The following is a 19,632-nucleotide window of genomic DNA, read 5'->3' as shown; positions in this document are numbered from 1 at the left end:
GTGGTGTGAGCAGCCACTGTCTATAATCCACTCATCACTATTCTCCATATGAGATACTAGTGCCTTTTCATCTGACAGTTCCTCCTTCATGGCTACAAACACAATTTCTTCATTGTCATCTTCTTCTTCCGATTCCTCATCGGTCACACCTTCATCTACTGCAACATAACAATGTTTCTTGCCCTTTCCTTTGAATTTTCTAAACTTCTCTTTCTTATCGGTGTTAGGGCAATTAGCAGCAATATGACCAATTTTACTACAAGAGAAGGATTTCAAATGTAGCTTTCCTTTATACTTACCAGTGCCTCCTGGAAATCTCTTTGCTAGCAATGCCTCAAGTTCCATCACTTGATCTTCATTGTCTTCATTTCCTCAGTTACTTCCATGACTTTTCTTGCACTCATGATTTTGACATATATCTTTTCCTTTTCTAGCAGATGAATCGGTAATAGAAGCTTTAAAGGCAGGTTCAGTAGATTTTGTCACACTATTGTCAAAACTATTTAACTCAAAAGCTGTAAGCTTACCAATCAATGAATCAACAATTACCTTATCCTTTGAAATAGATCTAAGTTCTTGGATTGCCGATACTCTTATAGCATATTGAGGTTGAAGAGTTCTGAGAAGTTTACTTACTATTGCATCATCTTCTATTTTATCTCATGCACTCTTTATGCCGCCAAGAACTTCTTTGATTCTCTGACCATACTGTGCAATATTCTCTCCTTCAAGCATTCTCATGTCATCAAACTTTCCTCTCAAGCTTTCCTCTTTGGCTCTTTGAACATGCTCATATCCTCCATAGATTGTCTCTAACTTTTCCCAAACCTCACCTATAGTTTCCAATCCTTGAACATCAATATTTTCTGTATCAGATAAAGTACTTACAATAGCTTATAGGGATTGCATGTTATCTTGTTGTTTTCTGAGTTCATCCGATGTCAAGGGAGTAGTAGTAGGAGCAACATATGCTGTTTCAACTTGCTTCCAATATTGTGCACCAAGACCTTTGATACAGATTTGCATTTTGTCTTTCCAAATCTTATAGTTATCCTTGTTGAACTTGGGACCCTCTTTTTTCATCAACTTGAATTCCTCAAAATATTTTCCTCAAGTGGTTGGGCTTTTTGCACATAGAGGACCAAAGCTCTAATACCAATTGTTAATCCTATGAGGATCCGGTTAATATTGAGAGGGAGGTGAATCAATATTAAGGCCAATTGAAACTTTAACTCAAAAACAAACTTATCTCAGATCTGAAACCATTTAACAAATATCTCGACTTCTTTAATCAGATCTAATAACCTCTGATAAACTTCTGATAAACATCATAACCGGTGTCTCAAAAATAATGCATGAAATGAAACCTAAACATGAACATCACATGTAAAATATTCCACACATGAACACCATAAGTTTTTGACGTGGAAACCCAAATAGGGAAAAACCACGGTGGGAGTTGGCACCCACAAATATTTGTACTCTTTCAAAGTACGCCCTGTTAGGAGCTTACAATACGCTCGGTTAGGAGCAGACCCTGTTGAGAGTCACCCGGTTAGGGGATTTGCCTTGCAGATCAATTAGGAGCTTGATGATTTGTTAGGATCAACTTTGTGAGAGTATTTAACACTCTTTTGAGAGCTGCCATGTTAGGGGACTTAAATGTTTAAGGCATGTTAGGACCTACTCGGTTAAGGGATTTAACCTGCTACAACTGTTAGGGAACAACATTAAGAAAATGATTTGTTTACTTGCACTTCTCTGCTTGCTTGATCAGATCCAGTTATGCACAACACTTTGCAACTCTCAGATAGATCTCACACTTAACTTGGATGACTTAACACATTCTCTAAGACCACCAACACAATAAACATCAACTGTGTCAACCTAAATAGCCATCTCAACTAGGTCGCCCACAAAAACCTAATTACATCTTGAATTACAATTCAAATCACAAGAGATCATCATAGATCGATTTACAAATCATTACAACAAATTACAATGCAATATCAACCGTTGGTTGATCATAACCCATCATGGAAATCCGATCTGTATCCTCAAAACACTCTATTAAGCATTTTGCTAATTCCCAAGAAAATCTTCCTTGAATCGCACCAAAACAACAATTAAATCTTTCACATGGGTTGTGTCGTGTTACCAATTTCATGTAGACTCACCGTCGATCACCGTCATAACAAAAATCATTACCGGTTTGATGATTTCTTCACCGGTCTTAAACCCTACTAAGACCTTAGTAAAACTTCATCAAAAATTTGAAACACGCCTTCCGATAATCTTGACAAGTTCCAGTTCCGATCAGATATACCTTTCCATGATATAAGTTCATCATCCAAACTGCAAATCACCAATCATTGCCGATCGATCGATCCAATCAAAACATCTCAGTTATACCGATTAAAGTCCTATTTCACAGACTTTTGTTCTATGTCGGTAAACCCTATCTTCCGATAAACCAAATCACTTGGATGACAAAAAAAGACATCAGGAACATCAGTTGACATCAGTTGCCATCAATGACAACACAAATAACTAATCATGCCATCTATTCACAGAATCTCAATCTCTTCATCATAAATAGACTTCTATCCTTTATCGGTGCAGTCATCCAACTTCAACTGCATCACCTCATCTGCATTAGTTATGCCAAATGCCAACATCCACAAATCACCAAGGTTCTACCAATCCCTTCCAAGTCCTTCTCTCTCCAAAATTCCAAGGATAAGTATTACACTTGGACCCAAACTTCTTTGACAAGAAGATGGGAAGAACCGTTGAAAAAGTAAGGGTCCATAAGTTACTATGAAGCTTAAAGTCTTAGAGGTCTTTATATCTAATTTGTAATGCTTTCAATTACTCCCCATAATTCTTAAACACAGCTACAAAAACACCTCTAGAGAGAGAGTGAAAAGAAAAATTAGATTGCTATACCCTTTTTGAAACCTCCTCAAACTTAAAGACATAAGAGTTTCTCTCTCAATGAGAGATAGTAACTACATGATAGAATAAAAAACACCTTTCCTCCTTGACACCAAACCAAGTAGATCTACCTTTGAGATTTCCCTAGCCACAATGTGGATTCTTTACCCCACATTTTGGCTTTTTCCATTTAGATTCTATTTTTCAATCACCCATATCAATAGAAATAACATTTGCAATTATTGAAATACATATAATAGAGGGTCCATTTTTAAATCCATATCTGCATTTTTAACCAACTAACCAAACCATATCCCAATTCCAAATGATTACTCTACCACATTGGCTATGTTTCATATTTTGACATAAACTTTATAATTATTATATAAATAAGCAACATACATGTTATTATTATATCCTTTGATTTCATTTCTTTTGATGACATAAAATGACTTTCTCTATGATTTTTCTATGCTCGATTTGGCTCTCCTAATTGTCATGGGCACAATAAGACAACAACGTCTATGTAGGAATCATAATGCATCTTTGACCATATTTTTGAATTAATTAAAAACAAAATATAATTGTATTCTGATTTTCAATTAATTAATAAACACAAATAAAGATGCTTTCAGATCCTTCCTACATAAATAATTCCCAATAAGATTATTCTCCTAATTGTCATGCGCAAAGACTATTTCTTTAGATGCTTCCACTCACAAAGCTACTTTCACAAAAATGCCTACCAATTTTATCACTTGTGCCTCTAGGGGACCCATGGCCTTGGATATTTCATACTATCAATTTTCAGCTAATATCATTCATTCATTCTTTAAAAAATAAAAAAGTCTCGAATTCAACTGTGACTAAATTTACAAATACCAGAGGGGAGAGTAGGCAAGCAATCGATTTTACTACTTGAATCGATATGTCCAGATACAATGGAGGTGGAGACAGGTTGTGGAAGCAAGCTTGATTCCCTTTCAGTACTATCTGAGAAAGGAATATCTCCAGTACAGAGAATCGCATCAGATCACAGGGTCCAGCTCTTAACCAGCGTAGGGCAAACTCAACTTTAACCTAGATAACGCACATGTCCTCCCAGTTTATGCCAAAATGAACGCTGCAATCTGACGGCCGGTGCCTGCAATTTCGCAGTTAACAGCACGTTGATCTGGCCGCGGGAAATAAGAACCGAATTGCTTTAAAAGGGCTTAACATACACAGCGTCCATCTCTGATTCTTGAAACATTCCGTAGGTTTTTTCTTCTTATGTCAAGTATTGAATTCTTTTACTTCCTTAAGATCAATCAGGAAGATGAAATAATCTCACGCTTTGCGGTGTCAATTCACAATTTCCGATCCCTAAACTGTAAACAAAATTGATTTAGAATCTCAGCGCATGCAAATAAAAGTAAATGACAGCAGCCGTGATTGTGATAGGAGAGTTCGTCCAGGCTATTGCTTAGAAGAATTCATCATTCAGAGCAACATTCAGTATGGGTAGAAGGTATGTTTACAGAGAAAATTTAGGTGGTATCAAACGGTATTGCCCCAATTCATTCATTCATTGCAAATTGTTAGTATGTGTGATCAATTACATTTTAGTTCATTAAATGAGATATCGTTGGCATGGATTTCAAATTGTTTGGTTGGCTATTACTTAGCTAGAGCTATCTCATTGTCGGGTGTTCTTTTTTATACTGTTTTCTTATTGGTTTCAATTGGATACATTTGGAAAAAAAAAAGTTTTCCAGTCTAAGTATGATTTCTTCAAATTTTATACTTAGGAGTCATTTTTTTAATGAGATTGATCTAGAATCTTTGTTAAATTTATTCAAATATGATGTGTTTAGAGCAGAATATGACATATTTCTAGAGTGGAAATCTTATTTAACATTTGAAAAGAAGGATTTTGTTCTTTATTTTGTATGCATTGTTGATATAATTTCTTCATATATATGTTAAATCTATGTTTTGTTTCAACATGTTAATGTAGATACAAATGCAATTTGATTAAATTGCACTTGTTCATTGGTTTCATTTCAAGTACTACTTGATTAATGGAGTAATGCGCTTTTATAGTTGTTTGAATTTTGTTGACTTATCCTCTTCATTCTAACAATAATCAATCTTCATCACAAGAACGTTAATGTTGCCGAAGTTAGAACATTTGTGTGCCTAATGATTCTCATACTTTTTGGTTTTGTTCTTGTGGCCATAGTGTTCATGGTGAGTCCTATTCACTTTGTTAGTACTTAATATCTCATCAATGTTGCATTGGAGGAGATCTTGGATGGCCAAATGGTGGCAAATTCCCTCAACTTGTCTTGGCTATTTCTCCTAGTAGGGTTGCTAGTCAACCACTTGAAGAAGTGCAAATTAATGAGAATTAGGCTCAGTTGCTCGCACTAGTTGAGAGCTTATTTGTGATGATGAGGTTGCATAAAAATTAGATGATTGTGACCTACCTCTTGCTATTGGTCCTTTAGCTCTTATTGCTTAGCAATTTTGTTTTTATCTTTGGATATGGTGTTTAAGGCTTTTCCTTGCTTAGATGTTACAGTACGACTATCTTCACCCATTTTTTGTTATATATTCATGTGCGCTTATTTACATATATATGTATATATGTATGTATATATTTACATATATGTATACGTGTACATATATGTATATATATACACACAGTCTTGTTAGCCAAACATTGAGTATTTATAATTTTTTTCCCAGTAAAGTCAATTCATATAGTATTCAATTAATACGGCTATAGATATGTGTGCCTTTTGATCATATAACACTCTCATTTGCTTTTAATAGTATTATATTAACTAATTCTTTTGTAAAAAAGTACTATTTTGTAAATTAACTTAGTATGAATATGAGAGCATTTGGATGGGCATAATGGTAAAGATACTGGGACTTTGGATAGAAGGGGTCACATATTTGAAATGAGAATAAATGATATTTATATTTTAGAGCGGGGTCTCTTATATTGACATCTCATACAACTTCTACTATAATTTTACTATTTTCAAGATATCTACTAGAAAATTAAAGAAAGAATTGTGGCCTACTATGGGTTCTTGCATTAATGATATATACCTTTATCTAATCTCAAGTTATTGCAACCACATACACAAGTATGCCAATAATTTTGTATAATTAAACTTGCATAACTTAAAACATGAGAATATTAGTATCACCTACAACTATGTTATGAAAATTGTATCCATCAATATTTTTTGTTTGTTAAGATTTCAATAATTCTAAAAAATATATTCATGTGCTCATCTTCTTTGAGATAAATTTTATCAAACATGGATTTATGCATGGATATGTATCCATCATCTATGCAATATTAAAACTTAAAACCGAGACATTCTATTGTAATCATTTTATTGGTCTTGTTATGTTTTGCTAACTTTATTACATGTATATGAAATTCCCTCTTTACTTCTTGAAACATCTTCCAAATCCCTCTTAAAGATATCATATAAATTGGCTCACCTATAGGCACTTCTTGATCATTATGGCAATGCACTTTGTATGGTTGTAATAGTTTTGTTGACTTCCCCTCTTCATTTTAATAGAGGTCAATCCCTACCACAAGGATGCCAACATGATTGGAGTTAGAATACTTGTGGACCTAATAATTCTCATACTTCTTAGTATTGAGTTTGTGGTCACAATGTTCATGGTTGGTCTTAGTAATCCTACTAGTGTTCATTTTCTCTTCAACATCACACAAGAGAAGCTCCTAGATGGCTACATAGTAGCAAACTTTGCTATTTCTTCGATCAAGATTGTTAGTTGATTGCACGAGAAAGTCCAAACTAATGTGAATTAGCCTTAAGGTGTTCTCATTGATTGGGAGCTTAATACTAATGTTTGGGATATGTTGAAACTATATATGTTTGGTGCTTTAGCTTTTGTTGCTTAGCAACTTATTTTTTTCTCTTTGGATGTGATGCTTGAGGTTTTTCGTTGCTTGGACTTTGGGGTGTCCCTATTTGCACCCACTTTTTTGGATAATGCATTTTTAAAGAATTTTCTAGTTAATATATATACCTTTTTATATATCAAAAAAATATACTTAATTATGTAGGATTGCTAAATACAAATGGTTAATATAGTTTGAACATTTCTTGATGTCTAATTAATTGACTTATTAATTGTTTCAGATAGTAATCGCGTGTGAGACTAAACCTTGTTTAATTCACAAATAAATAAAACGTGGTTATAATAATTCAATGTTGAAGCTAATGACATATTCAATATGATTATAAGAAATGTAAACAAATGGTCACTAATAGATCAATATTTTTATAGATAAGGTGTATAATCTTCAATAAATTCTCTAATTTTAGATGAAAACAAAGTTAAAACTCTACATATTAATGTAATGGATGAATATGTAACATCATATTCAAAAATCATTTGAAATAAGTACTTATTTTTATTTGTTTTTGATCAGTAATTTTCGTGTTATATTGATTTCCAGAAAAAAAGAGCTACAATAATCCGAGGCCATACAAATTTCAACATCGGCCCAAAAAAACTAACAGTCCTAGCTTACTATGGAGAGCGTTCAAGCTAAAGCGGAAGTAAAACAAGTACTGTGCATTTCTGCACTAAATATTACAGTCATCCATAAAATATTGTTTTAAAAAAACAACAACAAATAGCAGAAAGCAAAAAGAATTTTTAGCACCGTAGCCACTCAGTCGGTATCACTTTGGTTCATCTGCTTCTCCTCCTCATCTGCAATGTCTGCCAGAGCTTTTCCTTTGGCTGCTTCGGTCTTCATCTTCGGGATGCAATCCAAATTCCCAAAATCTGGGTCTCCTTCTAGACTTGCTAACAACTGGCCGCCCGCCCTTCCTCAAACCGGTCTCGCAGTTCTCTCCCCACCTCCATGCGCGCAACCACCTTGAGGGCTTTTAGTACCTCATCTGTTCTTATTAGTTTGACGCAGAGCTTTAAGGCTTCCTAGCCTATGCGAGATCGCTCTCTGCATTGCTCCTTTATTCGATTCTCTGGCCCTCGAACAAAGGGTAATATCTCCTCCTCGACATCTCCTTCTCGAATGCGGATTCCAGTCTGAGGGATCACCCACTCCAAAATGGAGTCAAGGTTGATCAAATAGTCCCCGTCAATCAACTTTGTCATTGTGAGCTTAATTTTTTCCACCTCTGGTTCAAATTCGCATGCCCAGGCCATAATCAAGGAATAAACCTCCATATTTGTCCTGTACTTGAAGTGAATGTGCACCAACTCCTCCCCCAACATTAGACGCGCTGCACTCCACAGTTTCTCTTCCTTGTATTTGAAGAGTCCTTGCATTCTTTTATCCGACACCGTTCCCAGGAAAGGAACCAATTTCTTCTCGGTTCTTAGAGTAAAATTTGCCTCCATTGAACTTGCTCAAAAACTGTTAACTCCAAACACTACATTGCAAAGGACATAAAAGCTCTCATTAATCCGATTATTTGATGATACATTGCTCATAAACCAAATTAGTAATTCCTTCGCCGTCGTTTGCGACAGTTCATAAATGCATAATCAATGATATAAATGGAAAAGGATTTCACGACAGATTTGTTGTCCTCCGCCATTGTCTCGAATAGATACTCTGCGCTCGATAATTGCCTCATTGATTGCAGTGCCTTTGAAAGGGCGTACTTGTCCTTACGGACTGTCTTGCGTGCTTATTGATTTTTTCATGCTTCTAGGACTGCATTAATTCCACTTCCACACTCTGCCATCTCCCTTCCACCACTTGGCCATTTGGCTTGTCATGTCACATCCGATGTTGGAGAGGAGGTCCGCCACTGCATTGGCACCTCGCCTGACATGGGAGACCCCAAACTCCTCAAAGGAGTTGAGTTTTTCTCGAATGATCTCCACCCAATGGGATAATTTCCATGATGGGGTGTTACCCTTCGCTATTGCGTTGATAATCACTTGGGAGTCTCCTTCTAGGTGCAACTTTGAGATTTTCATGTTTATAGCCAATTCAGTGGCCATTAGTGCCGCCTGTGCCTCTGCTTCGTTATTTGTTCCATCCTGCAATCGTCTTGCACTCTTGAAAAGGATGACCCCTTTATCGTTTCTTGCGACTACTCCCACTCTTGAGGTTCCCGGGTTTCCCCTAGATGCCCCATCAAAGTTTATTTTTATCCACTCCTTAGTTGGTGGTTCCCATTTAACCTCTTCTTTTTCTAAAGGAGGGTTAACCCTCAGAGACCCATTAACGGGTTGAAATAAGTACTTATTATTATCTTGAGAATTAGTTATATTTTCTACTTCTATTTTTATACAAATATTTAAACTTAAAAGTAGACATAAAAATAACTTATATAACTACCTTAATTGAATTAATAAACTCAACAAAATAACTAAATCTTAAATAAAAAGTATAGTTATAACCAAAATCTATATATCACATTCTTACATGCGTTACACCTTCTATAATCTCTTCTTCATATTTATTATTATTTCTATCTAGATTTTAGCTAATATTAAAAGTAAATTACATCTCAAAAATATTAGGGGCAAGAATCAATTACGTCCATGTTCCAATTATCGTTCATTGGAATTCACTAATTAAAAGTCCACTAAAAAATCATCTAGTGGGCCAATAGCCGCCCATTGGTATACTTAATAAAGGGATATTAGGGGCAAGAATCAATTACGTCCATGTTCCAATTAACGTTCATTGGAATTCGCTAATTAAAAGTCCACTAAAAAATCATCTAGTGGGCCAATAGCTGTCCATTGGTATACTTAATAAAGGGAAAAAAGTCACTAATTAGATCAATTGTGCAACTTTATAGTATTGGATTAATTGTGCAAATTGGTCAAATCAAACAATTAATGGGGTAATAGAAAATATGTATGGGGCAACAACTCAAAATAACCACTTGTTGATCCTAGTGTACATAATGAATCCCACATCATCTGATATAACTACTTAGAAGCCAAAACAATAACTATAAACACTAAAGTCATATACAAAGACATAAAAAAAAATCAAAATTTAATATACTCTTTAAAAATTTAAAATAGACTAATAAGAATGATACCCTTCCTAACTAAAAATTAAAAATCTTTAAAAATTTAAAATAGACTAATAAGAATGATACCCTTCCTAACTAAAAATAAAAAATCTCCAAAGCTTTCCAACAAAGTAGGTAACAACACAGCCACAAATGTGTGGGTCTCTTGTGAGACGATTTTTGAGACTCTTTTTGAAAACTTTTTTTTTGATTAGTAAATTTTTTCTTTTGAAATTGGTAGGTAACGGTGATCGTAAAGCACGCACCGAGCATAAAGTGTACAAACCTTACGATCTAATCAGAAGAAGAAATTATTTCAACTTCCAAGGCAATGTGTGTCCACTTTACTCGAAGGCTTGCCACCTTGTTCATTGCAAATATTTCCCAACTTCCACAGATCCACTTGGCTTTAAATTTCGTTGGGGCCGTTCTCTGCAAAACACCCACACGTATGATGTTTAAGAATAGCCCTCTCCGTATGTTCCAACAGGATTACACAACTTTCAGTAACCCAAATTCCAATGTCCGTGCATCTGTCCTCTTAAATAAAAGAATATCTCCACAAGGGGGCCACGTCACAACCAACATGGCACTGATAAAAAGGCTGAATAAAATTAGTGAAATAGACCTATAGGGATCTGACAGTGCTGTGACCTGCATGCACCAAAAATGGTTTGTGGGGGTTTTGGGGTTAGGCTTCAGTAGGAAACAAATGCATGCACTTTGCCTGTGCTTCAGTTAAACAAACCTTCTTCATTTGGGTTTTTTGAGTCGGTATTGGAAATGGATTTTAGCAGTGACTATCTTGGAGAAATAGCAAATGTGGCTCAGATAACAGGCCTGGACTATGCTAAATTGATAGCACTTATTGTCAAGGCAGCAAACAATGCACGCATGCATAAGAAAAACTGCAGGCGATTTGCTAATCATCTAAAGCTTATTGGGAACCTGTTGGCGCAGCTGAGGGTCTCTGACCTCAAGGAGTGGCCTGAGACAAGGGAGCCATTAGAACTGTTTGAGGATGCTCTCAGGCGAGCCTATGTGCTTGTCAACAGTTGCCAGGATAAGAGCTATTTGTATTTGCTTGCAGTTGGCTGGACTATTGTTTCTCAGTTCAGACAGTCTCAGGAAGAGATTGATGCATATCTCAAGCTCATTCCTCTCATTCAACTTGTTGATAATAAGAGAGTGCGAGTATGTCTCTGTTTCTACATACCCATCTCTTTTTTTTTTTGATTAGTTTTTTATTTAGAGCCCAGTCTATGGACCATCTTGTTGGGTGTGTGAGTAAGATATAATGCCGACACTGTAGGAGCTTATAAAATGTATCTCAGTTTTAATGCTCTGCTACCCATTTATGCCCTTTTAACTACAGACTACTTTAAACATTCAAATATAGCCATTTTTTGGCGGTAAATAGTGGCGTACCTTCCTTTTGGACGCCATGATTTTAAAGGTATCAATTAGGTTAAATTTACTCCGGACTTGAACATGGACTCATGTATGGCCCTAGAATTGGATGGCATAGGCTACTTTATTTTAACATATGAACATGGGACTGTGGTTCAAAACCCTTAGATTTTGTCCCAACCGACTAAAATGTTAGGATAAACAGTAGGGCGGGGATCAGCCGGGGAGGCACATGCTAGATTCAATTCCTACATCCAGGCATTGATCCCCACCTCAAGGCATTCCTATAGTGGCTACTAAGGAGTGCTCAAATGACTGAGTATCAAGCTGCCTGAATTAGTTATTCCCCATCGCTTGCTTCAAATCTTTTAGGCAGAGCACCCCTCCACCATTACACCTTAACCCGTTGGACAATACCGACCAAGTCTTATCTGGACGCACAGTTTTTTTTGTTCTGGGTTAGTTCATAGATACATTTTTCTCTCCAACTACATTTGGGTAAATACAGTTTCAACTTTAGGATACTGGTTGGCCTATAAACAATTTAAGCCATCAAAATGGCAATTGCTACGCCTTACCGCTAGACCTCAGCCTGTCAGACATGGGTGAATGGGTTAAGATTACAAGACTCAAAAAACGCTGTTTCAACAACAAACAATTTGTAAATTTTGATTTTTCCATTATTTGCCAGAAAAATGAGTTTCCTTGTTAAAACAGGGAAATGTTTTTCAGGATTACTTTTCAGTTTGTAATTTGTTTGATGAGGTGAATTTATTCATCTTCCAAATAGGAAGTTACATTTGCATCGAAGGAATCTTCTCTGTTAATTTTTCTCTCTGGCGTTGATCATAAATCATATGATATGCCCATTAAAGTTGTGAGAGCAGTGCTTTAGGTTCAACTTAGATCATGTTATGCAGTTGAGAAACTTTTCTTGTGGACATAGTTTTGAATGTATGAATTTATAAAGGTTGTTCACAATCCATTTTACTGAAAGCCATTATGCCTTATTCAAATTTTGGAGATCAATAACTTTTAACTGTTATTTTGACTTATTACACCTTAGGTTTATTTATATTCTCTTTAGAGAGTAAGGTGTTGCCTCAATCCTAGGATTTATTTTTCATTTTTGGAGTGTGTGGTGTCCCTTCAATCCTTTTTAGTTACTTTGTGTGGTCATCTCATCTCCTCCATGTGTTTTCTATAAAAGTAACTTTCATTGCATTTATTGTACACACTTGATGAATGAAATAGCTGAGTTTTTTTCCGTTACATATTGAATCTATGTTAGTTCTTTAAGCAACATGGGTATTTGTGAATAGCTTTGAGTCATTTATTTTTGGTTAAAGATTTTATACAATTGCCTGAAATCTTATAATATTGTGAATTTTGATGGAATTGAGATAATTGTAGAGGTAGTTGTAAGTTTGAAATTGACATCTTAGGTGAGTAGAAAATGGGTCTTAGCAAGACAGTGCCATGTTAAAGACCCATGAACAAAATGGAATCGCCCCAAAAGAAGGAGAGAGTTAGCCTCACCTTATCCTCCCACCACCCAAAAGGAGAGAGAGAAAATAGAGGAAGGACTAGGAAGTCTCCCCAAAGGAACAACCTTTTGAATCCTCAAGAAAGCTCGTAGATGAAGATGCTTGTTTTTTTTGAAGGGCTTGGGGTGAAGATGTACACAACTTAAGTAGGACAAAACTATAGATTGATGCTTGCTTCTAGATGAGCTCTATATTTTAGTGCATATGGACCTTGATGTGTCTGGTCCTTTGATATTGGAAAGGGTTCCTCAGGATTTGGATGACATTCTAATTATCACAATGTATGATTGAAGCCTGAATGCTGATTGAAAGGAATGCTAAACTATGTAAGGATTTGCACAAGCTAGATAGCCTTTGTGGTGACACTAATAGTCCCTTGATACTCAACCTTTGTGGAAGATAGAGCAATAGCATGTGGCTTCTTGCTCGACCAACATATGTGGCTTGAACCAAGATGAAAGTTGTAACTTGAGGTGGACTTATGATTGTAAGAATTGCTAACCCAATCTAAATCTATGTATTCCATCAAATTTGTATTATATACTTCTTGTGTTGTGGATACCATATTTGTATGCTAAGTTGTCTGTCTTGGTAGTGGTTCTAGTTCGGGTTTTAGGGTTTGGTCATTTTTTTTTTGATGTGTGTGAGTCAAGTAGATGTGGCTTTATTAGTAGGGAATTGTATTATTTGTCCATTGTTGAATCTTGTTTAATAGTACCAAACGCTTTGCAAAAATGAAGAGATTTTGGATTTGAAATGTTGGCAAATTATCTTGTTGTGATCGTCTTTTGAGTGTCGAAAGGATTCCTAACTAGTGAACTTGTAGCTTATAGAATCTTTGGAACCTAAAGTGGAAGAGAAGCACAAGTAGGTCTAGAGTTCTCTATCTTGGAGGTATTAGTTAAAGAAGGAAGAGAGTGCTTTGCCTTAGACTTATAAGTCAAAGAAGCAGAGTCCTTTGAAGTGTCACCAACAAGCAAGGAATCTAAAGTGAAGGAAGGAGGGGAAGTGGTAGGTTCTAAGCTTGGAAAGCTTTATTCAAATTTTACGGCCCTCATAGTAGTCAACTCATGAGTATTATGATACAACAATTGTTATCGGTCCTAGTAGATGTGGCTTTATTAGTAAGGAATTGTATTCTTTGTTCATTGTTGAATCTCATTTAGCAATATCAAATGCTTTGCAAAAATGAAGAGATTTCGGATTTGAAGTATTGGCAATTTATACTTGAAGATTATTTTGTTGTGACCTTGTCTTTTGAGTGTTGATAGGATCCCTAATTAGTGAACTTGTACAAGCCTATATAATCTTTTGAACTCAAAAGTGGAAGAAAAACGTAGGACTAGAGTCCTTTGTCTTGTAGGTATTAGTTGAAGAAGGAAGAGAGTGCTTTGCCTTAGACTTGTGAGTCGAAGAAGTAGAGTCCTTTGAAGTGTCATCAACAACCAAGTGAAGGAAGGAGGAGAAGTGGTAGACTCTAAGCTTGGAGAGCTTTATTCAAATCTTATACCCTTTGTAGTGATCAACTTATGAGTATTATGATACAACAATTGTTACCAATCTTGGTACTAGTTCGAGTTAGGGTTTGAGGGTTTGGTTCACAAGTTCAGTCAATTTTTTTTTGTGTGTGAGTCAAGTAGATGTGGCTTTATTAGTAAGGAATTGTATTCTTTGTCCATTGTTGAATCTCGTTTAGCAGCACCAAATGCTTTGCAAAAATGAAGAGATTTTGGATTTGAAGTATTGGCAATTTATACTTGAAGATTATCTTGTTGTGACCTTGTCTTTTGAGTGTTGAAAGGATCCTTGACTGGTGAACTTGTAGCCTATAAAATCTTAGAACCCAAAGTGGAAGAAAAACAAAATTAGTACTAGAGTCCTCTATCTTGGAGGTATTAGTTGAACAAGGAAGAGAGTACTTTGCCTTAAACTTATGAGTTGGAGAAGTAGAGTCCTTTGAAGTGTTAGCAACAAGCAAGGAATGCAAAGTGAAGGAAGGAGAAGTGGTAGATTCTAAGCTTGGAGAGCTTTTCAAATTTTAGGAACCTTGTAGTGATCAACTCATGAGTATTATGATACAACAATTGATACATTTGAACACAGCTTGGATAGACCACAAAGATGCAAGGCTTGCTTTGTGGTTCCATGGCCTTGCATTTGTTTGTGGGAATATGGGCCCATGTAGGAGAGCCAAAAAATTTGAAGTGCTTGATTGAAGATTTCCCACAACTTCAAGCTGCTGAAGGAGCGATGCCTTTTAAAGCCATAGGGAGAATAGGGTTCTGGACATAGTTAGCACAATTTATAGACTCAAGACAACACTATGTTGCAATTGATGGGGAATGGATCATGCAATTGGTCATTTCTTTCAAGGTTTTGTTCTTCTGCTTTTCAGCCCAACTATGTTGTGGATTATATGGATTTGTGTGTTGAAGATCAATACCCTCTTTTGCATAGAACTCCTCAAAGCAGCAATTCACATGTTCCTTACCATTGTTTTTCTGAAGGAGTTTGATGTCTCCCTAAGATTATTTCTCAACAAGGTCCTTGAAGTTGAGAAAATGTTCAAATGGATTTGTATGTTGAAGATCAATATCCTCTTTTTCATAGAACTCCTCAATGTAGTGATTCACATATTCCTTACCATTGTTTGTTTGAAGGAGTTTGATGACTCCTTGGGATTATTTCTCAAAAAGGTCCTTGAAGTCGACAAAATGTTCAAACACTTCGCTCTTTTGCCAAAGAAAGTAGGCCTAGGTGAATACAGAGAAATTGTTAATGAAGGTAAGTACATGTCAGAATTTGCAAAAAAGTAAGGTTGGAGATGGACTCAATAGATCACCATGAACCAACTCTTAAGCTTTTGAAGCTCTACAAGTCTTTTCTTTTTCAAAACTATCATTGTGATGCTTTCCCATGATGCGTTCTTGGCAAATACCATCAAATAAGAAATTTTTTGGAAGTCTTGTGACCATTTCCTTCTAACTCAATTGTTGAAGCTAGTAGTAGTTAAGATGGCTGAACCACTTATGCCAAAGTTTACACACTTTTTTGGTATGAGAAAGAAGAGTAATGGAAGGTGATTTTGACACAAAGTGAGAAATTAGTACAATCTAGACTTTTGATTAACCTTTCTGAATGCAACTAGAGCATCATATTTTAGTTCCCAAATCACAAGTGAATACAGATCTAATTCAACCTTCTTGCTATATGTATGTTTACGATCTACCACATGGAAAGGAGATTTACCACTAGAGAGGGTACACAAAAAACATTATTGAATGTTCCATCATCTGTATGAATAGATCCATACACACAAACATCTAATGAAGAATCATCACTTGAGAATTTGTGGCATAGAGCATGCCTCTACTGAGGCCATGTGATATGAAGCACCAAAGCCGAGAATTTGTGTCTTAGAAGAAGAGTAAGAGTCAGTGGCTATCAATGCCATACCTTTTCTTTTATCAGATTTGGAAGAAGAGGAGGAAGAAACCTTAGAGAATTAGGGAGTTTGATTTTATTCCTCATGATAATATCGATCAACTAGTCTGTTCCTTTCTTTATGCATTTATATTTATCATTATGTCCCTTCTTATATTTACCCAAATTGGACCTTCCTTGTCTTTTGTGACTTTGCCTTTGAAGTGGAGGAGCTTTATCATTCTGCCTTTGAAGTAGAGGAGGAAGGTGGATTTCTTTTTTCATCTTATTTGAAACACTTAAGGCCTCTTGAATCTTTGCAAATTGGTGTGAAACCAATGCATCTGATTTAGAAGACTTGTAACTAAATGCACCCATCTGAATTAAGTTGCCATATTCTTTAGTGCACCTCTCAGCAACCTCATCAAAGGAAGGCATAGTAAACATAGTACCCAAAACATCCCTGGTATAATAGATGGTAGAAACAAAAATTGAATAAGCAAATTTGAGTTTTGAAAGTACATTGATAATTAATTGTGCATCATCTTTCTCGATCTTAGAATCTGCTAGTTATAGTCTTAGTGATTTGAATTGTGAAATGAAATCCTAAACATGCTCAACATTGCTTAGACTAAGAGTAATAAGGTCATTTTCTAATTGATGGCCTCATATTTCATTTGTTTTGCCAAACAAATATACTAGCTCAACACGTATCTTATTAGGAGTGGCTAAACTATCAATGTTAAAGAGATGATCCAGAGATATAACTGGACATAAGAATCCATGTACTTTATCATAGTTGTTAAACCATTTGAATTGTGAAAGGTTTTGTCTTTGTTTCCTTGAGTAATTCTTCAAACCCCCTGACCTACAATAGTATAGTCATTTTACTTATTTTATGTAAAATAATTGTAAGGTGTGAGTATAGGGATTTGTGGTTGATCCATATAGTAAACACAAAAAAACAAACGGAAAAAGAAAAAAGGGAGCCTCTGAAACAAGAAACAACTCAATGAAGTGCCTCTCCAAAAAAAGAAATGATTTTTATCACTTTATGTAATACTGTTTTTTGGACAAACTACTTACAGATATGTAGTGGATTGATCTTGAATATTAAAGGTTGTAAATCGTAACTAGAAGCTGAAGGTACATTTCTCAAGCACAATGAGAGCAAAACAAGAGTATCAATGTGAAGTACACAAAAAATCATGCACTTAAAATTGACATTTAAAAAAGGAGTCTTTTTGTGCAAGAATGAATCTTTGGAAGCTCCTAAAATGAGGACTCAATAAATGCTTTGATAAAATTGCAGATTCCAAAAATAGGAAGCAAAATAACCAAAAAAGATACAATCAATGCATAGCTATTGAAAAAGTCAAATAATTTTTTTAACCCTGATTGGAGTCTAGATGTGTGAAAATTGGCCTTTTGAAGTTTAGTCGTCAAATTGAAATGTAAATGCCCGCAAGAAAGGAGTGCTTCAAGCAGTTGATGACTTTACTATGATGTCAGTAGGTGAGTGCATGTATGGATTAGTAACTTGGTGTTGATATGGCTGCTGATGTGGGTACTACAGTCACAGTGATGTGGTTAATTATGTGTTAGTCTGTTAGATGACTATGTAGGGGATGTGTAATTCACTATGCAGATGGCATGGTGCTGGCTGTTTAATGAATGTACTGTTAGATAGTGGACTATTCTTGTTTAATAGGAGGTTGCAAAGTGTAGACTATGTGCTGGTGGCAGCAATAGAGTGGTGGTGGTGTAGTGATGTTTAAAAAAAATAAAATTTCTCCTCAAGCTATGTACCATCCATGCAGCTTGAACTAAGAAATTTTTGAGGCTTTTGAAAAAGTTGTCTGATTTTGACAGTTTGATAGGTGAACTGTAGGTTGTATTTTTTTTGGATGCAATGGTAAGCCCAAATTTTCTCCAGCATCCTTCTAGAATAAGTTTACTTGCAAAAAAATATAGATAATTAGCAACCTTCAAACATTGTTAGCTTAGCTCCTGATTCTGTTTTGGATGAAACTAAAGGTTAAATAAACTTTCTCAAATACTTCAAGACACAATGGTGAGCTTAGATTTGCTCTAGAATTCACCTATGAAAAAAAACTTGCAAAAGGTTGCTTACGAACACACACACAAAGAAAAAGACATTATAGAATGGAAATGAAACTAGCTTAAGTGAAAATTAGCTTGGATACAATGTAAGATTTTAGATAATGGTATAAAATCTCCAACATAGAAACACATGGCTTGAAGCTATTCACAAACAATCTAGTTGCTCAAAGCATAGTTCGCAGATTCGGACTCGGAGAGTACTCGGCAAGCCCAAAATTTTCAACTTGACAAAAACTCGGCAATTTAGAAAGTACTAAAACTAAAATCTCTTAAAGAAACAATTTTTTTTTTTTCAAATTCAATTACAAAATGTATTAAATTAAAAATTGACGTCTCAAAAGAGAAAATGTATGGTTTTATAGCAAAAATTACATGTGAAAAATGCATTTTTAACCAGCGTTTTACTTGTGTTGACATTTTTACCCATTTTTTTTACGTCTGTTAAAACTTGAGAATTAAACTCGTGAAAACTCGCCCAGCAAAAAAAATAGAGAGTACTCGCAGAGTTTGCAAACTATGGCTCAAAGAATTAATATAGACTCGATATGCAATGAACAAAACTCAACTATTCCATTCGTCAAGTGTGTACGATAAATACAATGAAGTTGCATTTATAGGAAACTAGTGTTCCCTTGGGACACATCCCTAGGGTATTTACCCCATTTTGGGGACAGGGAGATGGGACAAAATGTCCTCGCCTTGTTCCTTTTTAGTGCAAAATTTGAGGATGTCACATGGATGTCCTCTAAACATGGGGGATGTCCTTTGAGATATTCCTCACAAAATGTGATGTCCTTTGTTTTCTCTTTTTTTTTTGGTTACTTTGCATATTTGTCCTGTAGACTGTTAATGGACTCCAATTGAAATAAACAGCTCAAGAGTTTATTTCTGATTACACTATTTAACAATTGGAAATGAAATAAAATTTAAATGATAGCGCTACTGGCAATCATATCCTAGAATCAAATGGTAGGTTGTTAGACTCACATGATTGACATTTTTTATCACTCAAACCCTTACACAGCAAGTCTTATATCCCTATTCAGGTTTACAGTCAGATAAAATATAATTCAGTGGGCTTACAAGAGATACTTGAGGCATAGAAAATAAATTTATGATTTGACATGAAC

General features: G+C 35.4%; 1 protein-coding gene across 2 annotated transcripts in view; it reads left to right on the top strand.

Moving 5' to 3' along the window:
- The first annotated feature begins 3,671 nt into the window (after positions 1–3,671).
- Positions 3,672–19,632, top strand: part of LOC131071182 (protein MID1-COMPLEMENTING ACTIVITY 1) — a 43,418-nt gene continuing 27,457 nt past the window's right edge. The window contains exons 1-2 of one of the 2 annotated variants that reach the window (XR_009112484.2): positions 3,672–4,192; positions 4,329–4,447. Coding sequence is in view for 1 of the 2 variants with exons in the window: in XM_058006899.2 (XP_057862882.1) it covers positions 10,782–11,192 (411 nt within the window). In the remaining variant the exon portion in view is untranslated. Of the gene's footprint in view, positions 4,193–4,328; positions 4,448–10,329; positions 11,193–19,632 lie in introns of those variants that run through there. The other variant, XM_058006899.2, reaches the window with a different exon arrangement.

Source organism: Cryptomeria japonica, chromosome 7 (assembly GCF_030272615.1).
Source record: "Cryptomeria japonica chromosome 7, Sugi_1.0, whole genome shotgun sequence".
Classification (NCBI taxonomy): Eukaryota; Viridiplantae; Streptophyta; class Pinopsida; order Cupressales; family Cupressaceae; genus Cryptomeria; species Cryptomeria japonica.
Note: the sequence above shows the minus strand (reverse complement) of the source record. Positions and strands in the feature narration are given on the sequence as shown.